Source organism: Protobothrops mucrosquamatus, unplaced genomic scaffold (assembly GCF_001527695.2).
Source record: "Protobothrops mucrosquamatus isolate PMUCROS unplaced genomic scaffold, P.Mucros_1.0 scaffold531, whole genome shotgun sequence".
NCBI classification, from domain to species: Eukaryota; Metazoa; Chordata; class Lepidosauria; order Squamata; family Viperidae; genus Protobothrops; species Protobothrops mucrosquamatus.
This window is the reverse complement of record NW_015386838.1, coordinates 396,184-409,477: the sequence shown is the minus strand read 5'-3', so window position 1 is coordinate 409,477 and position 13,294 is coordinate 396,184. Positions and strand designations below refer to the sequence as shown.

Here is a 13,294-nt window from a genome sequence, read left to right as displayed (position 1 = left end):
ACAATTTCTTGCATGGTTGAATAAAATAATTTTAAAATTATATGCTGTATTCAAACTTGCTATTGTCTGAAAGTAGCCTCGTAATTGAAGTGTGTAATTGAAGTGCGTAATTGTACGTTGCAATTCTCACTGCTTTCAGTGAAATTTACTTTAAACACATCTTAATTATATTAAGTTGTTTAGTGGAAAGGCGATGATTTTTAATAATAATAGCCTCCTCAAAGTTTTAAACTGGAATTGGATTTATGAATGCTTAGAAACTTGGACATTTAGTAGTGAAAAAACTTGATTGCAATACTTTTTATTTATTAATCTCGTTAAGTGCTAGGATTAATACAGGGACCAAATAATGTGGTACCCATGGAAGGAAGTGCTTTTTCCATGTACAGTATGAACTGAAATTATATTGTAGCTTCCTATAATACAGATATTCAGATTGCTCTAAAAAGGAGGCAGCAAAAATAGTTTCATTCTTATAAGCAAAATGCTACTCATAGGAACTCAATAATGATTTAGCAAGAATTTACAAATAACATTGAGGACTTATGAACTCTATTTTGTTCCAATTAGCTGTAAAAAGAGAAAGTTAAATGTGAATAAACTTTTTTCCTATCTCACTGAAATTAAGTCTCTAGAGCAGGGGTGTCAAACTGCCAGCCCGCGGGCCGGACACGTCACCAGGAAACTGCGCCCACACCATTGCCGGCAATGGGGAAAAAGCTCCGATACGTTGCGCGACATTACGTGACATCGCGAGTTTGACATGTCTGCTCTAGAGAAACTCTTATTTACTGGATGTGTCTAAATCAACTGCTTTTCATTATGCGTTCATTGCTTTATTACAGGGAGGAGCTTAAGAGATGGTTTATCCAACAAGAAATGGACCTCTTCCGTTACAGATTTAATCAGCTATCTCATTCTTTAGTTGAAAGGTTTCTTCAGTATGCTAACTTGGGGTATGATATTGTAAGTACTGTTATATTTGAATAACTCAATAATTGGTTTTAATTTGAAAACTCTTACAAAAAGTATATATGGGGGTGCAAAAATAATTGCTGGTGTTGGGCTCCTCTTCATTTTGATCTGCTAGTTTTTTACTTTAATCAATTATGAATTTGCTGCATCATACATGCTGCAGTTATTGTTAGACTGTACATTCCTTTCAGCCCTATAAAGGAACACAATGGAAAACCACTTCTGAAAAATACAGGTAGTCTTTGATTTACAATCGATCAAATTAATGATCAACCCAAAAAGGGGACTTATAAGCCAAATTTGAAGTTCTAATGGTTGGGTCCTCTCCTCAGTTACATGACCAAAATTTGGGTGCTCAGCAACTTTCCCACATTTACGGCCATTTGCAGTGTCCTGTGGTCACGTGACTGCATTTTTCAATGCTTTTGCCCCAAACCAGTACTTCGAGCTTTCAGCAAAACCTCACCCTTAGCGAAGCATTGGTTTGCTTAATGACGAGGGCATTTACTTGGTGTTCGCTTTATGGTCACTTAAACTCAGAAAGGCAGGCAGGCAGGCCCCATTATGGACATACATCAAGGTCTACCCCTATTCCCTAGAAAACTTCATGGACTTGTTCATGTCGTTGCCAGACTAAATTGAAGGCATTCTTCCCCCCCCCTTTCAAAAAAGTGCCATATATCTTACTGTATATTGGTTTTGCATACATTACTCAAAAACCCAGCAGGAATGTGCAAGAAATACAAATATGTTTTGCTTCAAGCTTGAGTCCCAAATAGCTCAAAATATTTCATTTCATTCATTCCAATTTAGCCACAATTTAATGGGCAAAACTCAAAACAGTCTGAACATTCCAATGATACAAAATAGATTGGCTAAAACCCTTTTCACCATGTTTTGCACCCAAGATTACAACACTAGTGGATGGAGTGGCAATCTTTTGTGACCTCTGTCTGCCAGCCAACCTGAAGAAAGATTGACAAAAGAAAGGATTTTTTAAAAACCCTTTGAAGGCTTTGAAATATTCCAATAGGAAATAAATGATTTCAGGAAAAGATATGGTAATCTCATTGGCGCTTTTTCCATTAGTACTTCCTGATCTTAAGACTAAAATTTAACAGTTAAGTAAACGAATCTTACTCAAGAAGACCAGTGAGATTTCTTTAGTTGCTTTTTTTTTTAAATTAAAGTTTGCCCCCAACCTAATTTTCTGCTTTGTGTATGCAGATTGCAGGCAGCAGATTGAAAGACATATTTTGATATTTTTTACAGCCTAGCTGCCAAGAAAAAAACAATGCTTGACTTTTGCAGGAACAATTTATGGTACAAACTGAACAATATTGTCTTCATTTGCATCCTGCACCCGAATTTTATATAAAGCAAATATGCAATCATTCGTGTAGTTATCTCAAGCCCCCTCCCAAGCTGCCTCCCAATTCTTTTACACCTTGAAATTCCAACAAAGAATGTAAGGGAAATCAGCATACTTTTTCACAAAATACGACACGAACAACATTGGCTAGTTTCTAGACTGTGTGTGACTGTACGCACACAAAACACAGTATCACCAAACCTGCATGCAAGAACAATAAGAGTATTTAATTTAAAGATAGCAAGAGCGAATTGAAAGCTACGGTAAAGCAAATAGACTTAAATTATGAAATACAGGTAGTCCTTATGATTACAATTGAGCCCAAAATTTATGTTGCTAAGTGAGAAATTTGTTAACTGAGGTTTGTCCCATTTTATGACTTTCCTTGCCACAATTGTTAAGTGAATCACTGCAGTTATTAAAGTAGTAACAATGTGGTTAAGGGAATCTGTCTTCCCCATTGACTTTGTTTGTCAGAAGGTCACAAAAGGTGATCACACGACCTCGGGACACTGCAACAGTCATAAATAGGAATCCAGTTGTCAAGCATACAAATGTAAATCCCATGACCATGGGGATGCTGCAATGGTTGTTAAGTGTGGAAAAATGGTCATACGTCATTTTTTCAGTTCCGTTGTAACTTCGAACTGTTGTAAGTCGAGGACTACCTGTATTGTGTGTGTGAAGGGAAGCATTGTTGGAAGTCAATAAGCGTAATAATATAGGATGGAAGAAGTCATGCCTGCAAATAAATAGACTGCTTATCAAGCAGTTCAGCACTCAGGACTTCAAGACAAATATGTAAGATGTCTCTTTGGCCGTTAATATATTTATGAATAAATGTATAAGGAATGCTTACCGTAACATCAGAGAGACATTGGTTTTGTATGATTTACTCTCGTATAAATATACCATGTTGTTGGCTGAGAACACAAACAACTTGCAGCAAATGTTAGATTAAGTTGCTCTGATGTTTCTGAAGCTTAGCTTGGCGGACAAAGTTTTCATAGTAGAATGTAACTAAATGTCAAAGGTTAATAAGATTTGTCTGGGAGCCTGTAGGTTTATGTTTTTTTTTCCTAAGAAGAGGTCAAAACTGAGCTTGCCTTTGTTATATACTATTTTGGCTATTTTTCAAGAAGAAAAAGCATCTTTACAGCTATCCCAATATATTTACAAAATTGAAATTTTAAAAGGTATATAGACTCACTGTAAAACCTTTACAAAATCTACCAGACCTTTTTAGAAGAAGAGCTGTTCTTGGGAGCCACTCTGTGTGAATAAATGTTTTCATTTAAAATGATGGAGCTTTCCAAAGGACATCGTGGAAAAGTGGTGTGTACACGTGTTTTTAACATGCAGTATTAAAAAGGATTACTATATCTGTTCTTGAAAGTAGCTAAAAGATTTTTATGGCTACCCCAAGCAGATATTCAACAATTGCTTTTGCACTGTTGTTTTTTTTAAGGAGGAAAAATAATGCCTAATATTTTGAATATGAAGTTTATGTTTTTGTGAGAAAATGCTGGGTTCAGTCATTCTGATGTGATTTGTTTGATTTTTGCTTAATGAGATGTTGTTTATAACATTGTGGTTTATAACAATGGTTTCTCTTTTAGCATTGTGGGTGAACCAGGTTTTTGCTAGACCATTATGTATCTTTTTTAACATTGTTGTAGTTAAATTGGGGTGGAGTCTTAGATCCTGTTGCCAAGCAATACGGTTGTGAAGTGAACTTTACCCCATTTGACGACCTTTATTGCCACGGTTGTGAAATGAATCACTGCACTTGTTAAATGAGTGGCATGATCGTTAAGTGAATCTGGCTTCCCCATCGACTTTGCCCGTCAGAAGGTCACAAAAGGTGACCACATGACCCCGGGACACCGCAACCGTCATAAATATGAACCAGTTGCCAGGCATCTGAATTTTGATCACTTGACCGTGGGGATGCTGCAACAGTTGTAAATATAAAAAATGGTCGTGTGTGTGTGTGTATATGTGTGTGTGTGTGAGAGAGTGACACAGAGAGAGAGAGAGAGAGAGAGAGAGAGAGAGAGAGAGAGAGAGAGAGAGAGAGAGAGAGAGAATAATTTAAATTATCCTGTATTTAATTAGAGGAAAGAAACAAGTTCTTTTTAAAAGATTAACTTAAATGGAACAATTTTTAAAGATACCCACCCCATGTTTGCAACAAATTAAAGGATAAGGTGCGATATAAGGAAAAATGAAAGTGAATTGTGTAATATTGCTATTAATCTTTACTGAACTGTATTTGGTCTTTTTCTTCAAACTGGCTCTTCTTTAAACTGGTACTGGTATCTTAGTTTTTCAGATTTGTACATGAATTTTTCAGTACATACACACATACAGCGTTCAGTACGCATTCAGATGCTATTCAGAGTACCTTAGTTGTACCGAAGGAAGAAGACAATGTCCTGGATAGTCAGTTGGAGGAGCTAATGCTCTGTGTTTCTGTTACTGACATACTAGATAAGGGAGGAGGAAGAATAAACAGGATGGGTGGGGGGAGATGCTGAAGTGAGTGAAATTTGATTTTTCTCCAGGTAGCTGCTCTTTGATTTTGTTGCTGTCAGTTTTTTTTAAAGAATCTTTCTGGAGAGTTTGGTTAGGCAATGTAAATGGCATTTCTCCAGTTTATCAATGAATCGCTCTGGCCTCTTTCACTTAATTTTATATCTATTTTAATTGACAAATAGTAGAGCAGTGTACATGAATGTTGGTAATTCAGTATGTTGATTGTTTCGAATGTTCTTTGCAAGTCCCAGCCTGATAAGGGTTTTTTGACCATAGTTAATTTAAAGCCTTGAAGTGCTTGATATCTACTTTGCTTTGGACTTTTGCAATATAGTTTCCTAACCATGTGAAATCAATCAACATCAGCTGTTGGATTTAGCCGGTTTGCATCACTTCGGCAGAACTGGTAGCTAATGTTTTGTTGCCCAGGCCCAGAATGGACTTCTGGAAGCGGCATCCTCACAGGGAACTGGTTGTTCACATGTTTGAATCCCACCACTGATCAACATTGCATTGCTCATTTTGGATTCAGGTGATTATTATCTGCAAATAATTAGACAATTGAAGGCTGGATCAGGTTCAGCATGTCTAATCCATCCATATTCCCCTAGTGAGAAATGCCCAAGCAGCATATGAAAGTAATAACAACAACAAAAGGCAGCTGCTAATAGTTACTGATCCATCAATAATGCAAAAATTAGCCTACAAAATCTTTTGGAAACTGCCCAACCGAAAATGTTTTAGTCAGTTCAAGACTCTGAAGAGCACTTTCTTTGTTGAAGAAAAAACTTTTCCATGGGGGTCCAATTCTTTTGATTTCCTTTATTATTTCAGTTTTGTTTCCGGTGGTATCTGACTGGCTTGTTTCTGGTTTATTTAAAAATAAATAAATAATACAAGCCATGGCTTAATGCACAGGTGTGAAACTTGCCATGTCACGTGACGTGTCGCGACGTATTGTGACTTTTTTTGCATTGCTGGAGCTGGAGTGGGCGTGGCCTCCATATGATGCAACAGACTCAAGGGCTGGCAGTTTGACACCCCTGGCTTAATGTGTTATATTAATGCACCTGTTATCATTGAACAATCAATCACACTTCCTCCTTATTTATTTCATTAGAGCAGGTTTTCAATGTCAGAGAAATACTCAACTACGGTATATTTAAGCTTTCTTGGATTGGGAGGCTGTACTCTTAGTCACTCAAATCCCGGTCACTTCCAGAATGGATTACTGTAACATGCTGTACATGGGGCTGTCCTGAAGAGCACCTGGAAGCTGCAGCTGATACAAAATGCAATCGTGCAGACTGTTATGTTGTGCGCTTCTTGATCAGTGCATATGATACTGCTGCTCCACGAGTTGCATTGATTGCCAGCTTGCTTCTAGATTTAATTCAAGATGCTGGGAATGACCTACATAGCATGAAGCCAAGTTGAGGGACTTTCTTTCCCTGGTTACATCTACTTGTCTCATCACAACCGGCAGGAGACGTATTTTATGGGTTCTTACCTACCAAGGAATGTCCACCTGATAGGACCCAGGAGAAGAACATTTTCTGCACCCAACCACCATCCTGAGATTAAACTGACCTTGACCTACTGGCTCTTTGGAAGGCTCTTAAGACATGGTTTTGTCATTGGGCCTGGGGATCCAAAGGTGGTCTGGAGCTGTTAGCTGGTTCTATTGTTAGCTATTGTATGGATGATACTTCCTTGCAAATTAAATTTTAACTATTTTCATTGATTTTCAATGGTTTTCATTTTAGTTGTTTACTTGGGACTATTTATTGTTTACAGTTTTTAAGGATTCGTGTGCCCAGATCACGTATGTGTGAGATGAGTGGCTAAATAAATAAATAGTGTGTGGTATTTCAGAAATTAACTTCTGAATCTTCTTAAACACTATTATCTCTGGGTCTAATGTGATTCTAAGCAAGGGTTATTAGATTAATTATAGATCATTGTATTTTTTATTTCTCATCAGGGACGTGTAGTTGCCTGAGGGCCTCACCGTTATAGATGCATCTCATTTTGGCCCAGCTTCTCAACAATTAAGTCTATAAGGACTTGAATTGTGCACTCTAATCTGCTACAATCATACATAGGCAATTTGGTGCCTAGTCTTTTTTGGCGGTCTTCCATTTAACTAAACTTACCAAATGTAATCACTGCCCGTCTCCTGTCCTTTTGGAACATTTCCTCCATGAATGTTGTTTAGTCTGCTGTCGATTTTGAATGAGGGGAAGACAGATGCCAAATAAAAGCAAGAGCAGTGCTGAAAAATAATGGTATCAGCTGTCCACTAACTAAGCTCATCAGGGGTAATCACTGTACACCAAGCCCCAGAACTGGCACAGTGAATAGAGAATAGAAAAATATTCTAATTCTGGGTAGCTTAAGCAATATTGGAAGTTCTGGATTTTGAATGCCTCCAACAGATCTGCCAGATGAAGATTTTTTAAAATGCTACGTTAATGTTTTTGTGGCTTCCTTAAATCAGTTGATTTTGTCTGATAGAAAGCCTCTTTGAATTTTGGGAGCATTTTTTTAGCAGATCTATAAAGAATTTTGCTTTAAAGTTGCAGGCCTACAGAAATTGAAATTTGGTTAGATGGTGAATTACGAGCTTCATTTCAAGATACCATAAAACATTTATAAGTTAAGTCTAAATTTTGTAGGAAGATAGGAAGGAAAAGGATGGAAGGAAGGAGAGGGAAAGGGATAGTAGGAGGGATGAAGAAAGAAAGTTGGAGGGAAGGAAGGAAGGTTTCTGATGCTGCTGCCAACCTTCCACAGGGAAATTCAGTAGGCATGGTGACAGGAATTATTCCCTCTCCCATTGCTTTTTTACCTACCAGTGGTCATTTGGTTTCTCTGTTCAGGTAAAGAAATATCTCTGAAATGATGGCCTAATCTAAAGATCCAAGGTAGGCAGCCCAGTAAACGCTTGTTTATGCCCAGTTGTTTAAGCCTATGAAATAAAACCATATTCCCCTGTCTTCCTAAAAATGAAGGAACTATCTGGATCTTTGTAGGCAAGCTATTCCATGATGATGGACAATCACCTGACTCTGGGCTTTCATCTGCTCATTTTCTGGTGGAAGGACCAAAGGCATCTCTTTGGACACTGAACAGAGGAGAAATAAATAAATAAATAAATAAATTTGCCCAGTCACAGAATCATAGTGTTGGAAAGACCAGATGTAAGAAGACAGGAAGCAAAAGGCACATGGCTTTATTTTCTATATAAAACTTGTTTAATAACCAAGCGATTTAGATAGAATATCTATTGCTTCCAGGGAATGTGTCCCTGGCTTACTTTTATTAAAGCACAGTTTTTGTTTTTCCGTTATATGTTATTTTTCAAGCGTATCTACTGTTCCAACTGTTGGTACCTATACCGCCATGCTGCCGGCGTATCCCTATATTTCTTTCTCATTCCTACCAAAAAGAAGATAGAAGAAGCAGTTACCTTGCCAGTAACCTCAAATGCTTGAAGCCAAGGTCTTGGCCTTTATTTAGCTTTTCACACTTAAATTTGCATGCTGTGCCCCAGAGATGCACTAATGAGGGAAACTGGTAGGTTTCTACAAGTCAGGCCTTCAATGGGAAGTATGTCCTGTAATCCGTGAAAAGTGGAATAGGGAGACATGGCTGGGAATTGCTAATTACAGCTATATAGAGCATCAGTAAGCAAGCAAATTGTTGGCAATGTCATGGAAGATCAGGCGGGTGCTAGAAATGTCAGTGTCGGACCTTGATTAATCAAAGCAAAGATGGATAAGAAACATCAGTGGGACGTGAGGAGGAATAGATGCCCCAAGGTTGAGGACCTGCAGTTGAGAAAAATAGGAAAGAGGAATGGATAGTATGGCGGGAAAGAGGGAACCATGGATGGGAAAACCAGAGATAGTGGCAGGCCAGGGTTTTCTTGTGGCTGATGAAAATTGCAAGTTGGCTTGATGGGATGGAAGGGAAAGAAAAAAAATGAAAACAATTAATAGAGAAGCTGGAGAAGAAAGAAAAATCGTTGAAAAGAATACCTTCCCTTTTCCACCTGTCAAAGCATAGTGCCGGCAAAGTTGCTTTGTTCCTAATTCTGCGTTGCTGCTATTCCAACATGTAGCAGTGGGTCTTTTCTACACATTTTGCATGTAATACTTGTGCTTAAGTTTTTTTTATTATCTTAGTTCTACAATGTTCAGAGATAGCTATGTTGTCCATGGAGAAGTTTAATTAAGTGGGCTCTGAGAATATTGTCTTTGACTGGGCTTGTTATGGGCATATGGTGTAGTTTCGACAGTTTTGATAAAAGCAAAATGTGTTTGAAGCCTAACTGGACAGTTGCCTCTTCTTACTGCCATAAACATAATGGAAGCAACTTAGGGTGAAAAACACCATGCTCATTAAGAGTTTCAATTTCTTAATTTTCTCGGTTTGATGAGAAACAGATGCTGATTTTCAAGAGATATCTAAATAGATTCTCCCCAGAGTACTTTTATAGTTGGAGTTGTAAATTGTAAAAATAGTTCAGAATGAACCAAAACCTAACTATGCACCTCCTGTCTTAAATGCAAAGACTTAGAGTTTTACAGATATAAATTAAAAAAAAATATTTTTAAAAATAATTTGAATAGGCTACTTGATAGAATGGGATTCATAATGTAAGATTCACCTGGCACAAATACATGGTATGCTGACCTTCAGGAAAGAAATGGCAGATGGATAATGGTTTAGTGCAAAGTGGAGCTGACAAGCATGACAGAATAAAGAGCTGGTGAATAGTCCTGCTGGTTGATGATTTCTTTCTGGACAAAGAAAGGACTTGAGATTACCCACAAGTGCTCCAGACAGTTGCTCCTTGTGAGGAGATTGCAGGACAGTAGACTCTCATGGGTTTAGAGCTCTCAGAGATGAGAGAATAGCCATCTCCCTCAACCTGCAGTTGTATCTTTGAAAGGACACTAACTTTGCATATTTCCTTTTCTGGTCACTTTCAGAAATTGGTTGTTATTTATTTATTTATTAAAAATTTATATGGCCACCTAACCAATATACAAGTCACACCATATACAGCACCCCCTGCCCCCCCCCAGGGTAGCAACAACACAATTAAATCAGCCACTTGATCAATTCTATTTCCATTTGTGGTCCCCAGGTCCATTGACAAAACTACATCTTCGGGGCCTTTTAGGAAAGGTAGTGGCCAATTGTACCTTTGGTGAAATGATATTCCATAGAGAAGAGGCCACCACCAGAAAGGTCTCTTTTGTAGTCCCATAATAGATTAAACCTAATAAATGTGAACTGCTTTTTAGCTATTACAGTAGGAATAGCTATTGGATCAACACGTTTGACAGCACTAGCTGAGTCTCCTTCAATCCTTAGTGAAAGAAGTTTTAAATATATGTTTAAGGACTAAAAACAACAACAAAACAAATTCACAGTATACTCAGAGGAATAATAAAGCAAGAAGGATTGACCTGTATGAAGCGTTTAAGTAAAAATGCAACAATTTCTGCAGACCTCTGTTTATGATGTTCAGCCAGATACAGTTGGTTCTAAATGAAGCTGAAAACATTGGTGCAGAAGTTTGTAGTACCTTCAGCTTATTTGTATATTATGCCAAATATCTACTGCTGTTCTAAAAGTATAGCCTTTGAATGAAATGCTCGTTGAACTGCTGTCTGAATAAAACAAATTGTTTTGTTTATTTTATGTTCGCAATGCTAACATACAGAATCCTGGAAAATCAAACTAATACAAAGAATAAAATAGCTTTAATAATGCAGAGCTCATTTTAATTTTGCTGTGGAAAGGCACAAATCCTCTTTTCTCTTGCAGTTCAATATCTTGTACATGTTTTGAGCTATGTGCTGTAGTATTAGTGGATTGGAAGGTAGCAGTCATATATTAATCATTTTGGAACTCAAAAATTTGCTTCACTGTAACAAAACTGGAGAATATGAGAACTTGAATGCTGAATGCATGGTTAATATGTGCATATGTGAATGCCAGTTGTTAGAACTGACATTCTGTTTTCTAATCTGATACCACTTGGGATTTTCTAAATCATTGCACTTAACCTTTCATCAGATTTCCTGGGTGAGCTGGAGCAATGACAGAGCCATCTCTTCAGTAACTGAGCAATTCAGAGATTAGACATTTTAAATGTTCAAAAAGGTTTATTAAAACATTGTGTTCTCACTTTATAAACTTCTGTCTTTGGGTGTGGTTTACACTATTACAGAACGTACTTCTACACGTGTTCTTATGATTATGTACAGTCTGATGGGATGAATTTTATGCTTCGGCTCTTCATTCTGAAGCTTTACACCATTTATTATACTTCATCCTGATGTTTGCCGAAGTTATGAGTTGAATATTTTATGACTTTAAAATTCTCTACTGTCAAAGAAATAATGACTGCAACATTTCTATGTATGAAAAAGTCTGTACATAACCCTGGTTTCAGGGTAGTCAATACTTAGACTGAAATATGATTATTTTAGATGTTTTGGTCCATATATAGAATGACATTGGGTTATTTCTGAATATGACCAAAATATTTTGAGCAGAAATGCCATGTTGGGAGCTTTTTCCTTACTGTTGAGACCACTGTAAGAAGAAATGGTTGCACAGGCCACTGGTAGCAGTGGTTGATGAGAGGGAGGGAAAGAAGTGAGAATACTGTGAAGATGGGGTGACACCCAGGTCATGGGAAGGTGGAAGGGACACAGAGAGTGACACATTTCATTGTTCTGCTTGATCCAAATGATCATTCTGGGGTGCCCGCAGATTTTGTTTCGGCCAAATTGTGGTCAGAATGAAGATTCAGCAGAATTGCTGGGCTACAATGACTTTTTTTGGTTTTGAAACTGTATTTTACATGTCAGGCACACCCATAATTGCATTCCAATAAAGTGGTAAGTCATAGTTTCCACATGACAAGCCCAGGCTACAGTGAGCTTTGGAGCTGTGATCCACATGAACTATGGGATGTTGAAATGATCCTGGTCCATAAAATAGGATTTGGTTAGTTTATTTGGTCTAAATAATTACCATTCATTATTCAGGATGACAAGATGATGCTCTGCTAAGTAAAACTAAGCAAAAGCCTCCACAATATGGGAACAGAGTGAAAGTATGTGTACACGAAGCTTGCTGCTACTCAACTATATTAGACTGTGTGCTACTTTTTATCATTTTCATGCATGTCTTCCTTTTTAACCCTTAATATCTTTTTAATCATATAATTTTCACACTTCTGTAGAGTTAATCTATTTATTCAGGTACAGTTGCCTTAAAAGAACTGTCAATGAATATTAAAAATATGACAATTATTTTAGCTTCCAGAAACTGAAAAGCTGAACATGGCAGACAAACTAATCAATGCAACACCTGGAATTGGTGTCAATGAACTGAAAAATAATGTCTTCTATAAGGTAAGCGAGCAGATGGCATCTGTGATGATAAGTTACAATTCTCTATCGTTCTCTTCTCTTTTGTCTAGTTAAAACAGCAATGTTGTTGTTTCATATGCCGATTCTTTCTTTTTGCGTAAAATATGGGCCTCCAAGGATATGGGTGGTTGATTTACAGGTAGTCCTCAAGTTGTAACAGCAAATGGGACTGGCATTTCCATTGCTAAACAATGTTGTTGAAAAGCTCAACATCATGTGATCACATTGCTTAGTGATAGCAATCCCTGCAGTCTTCGTTGCCATCATTAACCAAATTTCGCCAGTCATTAAGCCAAGAACCCACCCCACTCCAAGCCATTCCCAGCTTAGTCCCTCCCAGTTCTAAACCTCGGTCCTTCCAAGGAAAGTAACTGCCTCCCCTTCAACCTACAGGGCAGGTATAAGAGAACACTAATAGCAGAACGGGTATGTATATGTGGTAAAGGAGAAGTCGAAGATATCTCACATGTTTTATTGTACTGTGAGCTATACCAAGTTTATAGGACAGTATATATTCTCCCCTTATTAGAGAGATTGCCAGGGAGGGCTGAGGATTTTGCTCAATATCTGTATGACAAAGTCGCTCGGATCCGAGAGGGTTTAGACTCCGACTGGGTGGCCCCGGGGGAGGAGACGGGAGCAGGTCTTGAGACTATTATATGGGAGGAGTTTGACTCTGTGGCTCCCGAGGACGTGGACAGGATCCTGGGGAGGCTGAATGCAACCACATGTTTACTAGATCCGTGTCCCTCCTGGCTGGTACTGGCGGCCCGGGAGGGTACACGAGCCTGGCTCCAGGGAATTATAAACGCTTCTTTACGGGAGGGCGCCTTCCCCGTGGCCTTAAAGGAGGCGGTGGTGAGGCCCCTCCTTAAGAAGCCTTCCCTGGACCCAGATGTATTGGCTAACTATCGCCCGGTCTCCAACCTTCGCTTTGTGGCGAAGG

At 38.2% G+C, this 13,294-nt stretch overlaps 1 protein-coding gene across 1 annotated transcript in view; it reads left to right on the top strand.

Annotated features, from left to right (window-relative positions):
* Window positions 1-845: 845 nt before the first annotated feature.
* Window positions 846-13,294, top strand: part of LOC107288327 (DNA primase large subunit) — a gene marked incomplete at its 5' end in the record, with an annotated part of 77,913 nt that continues 65,464 nt past the window's right edge. Inside the window, 2 exons of the mRNA XM_015816937.1 lie at window positions 846-966; window positions 12,235-12,330. Coding sequence (XP_015672423.1) covers window positions 846-966; window positions 12,235-12,330 — 217 coding nt within the window. The remainder of the gene's footprint in view (window positions 967-12,234; window positions 12,331-13,294) is intronic.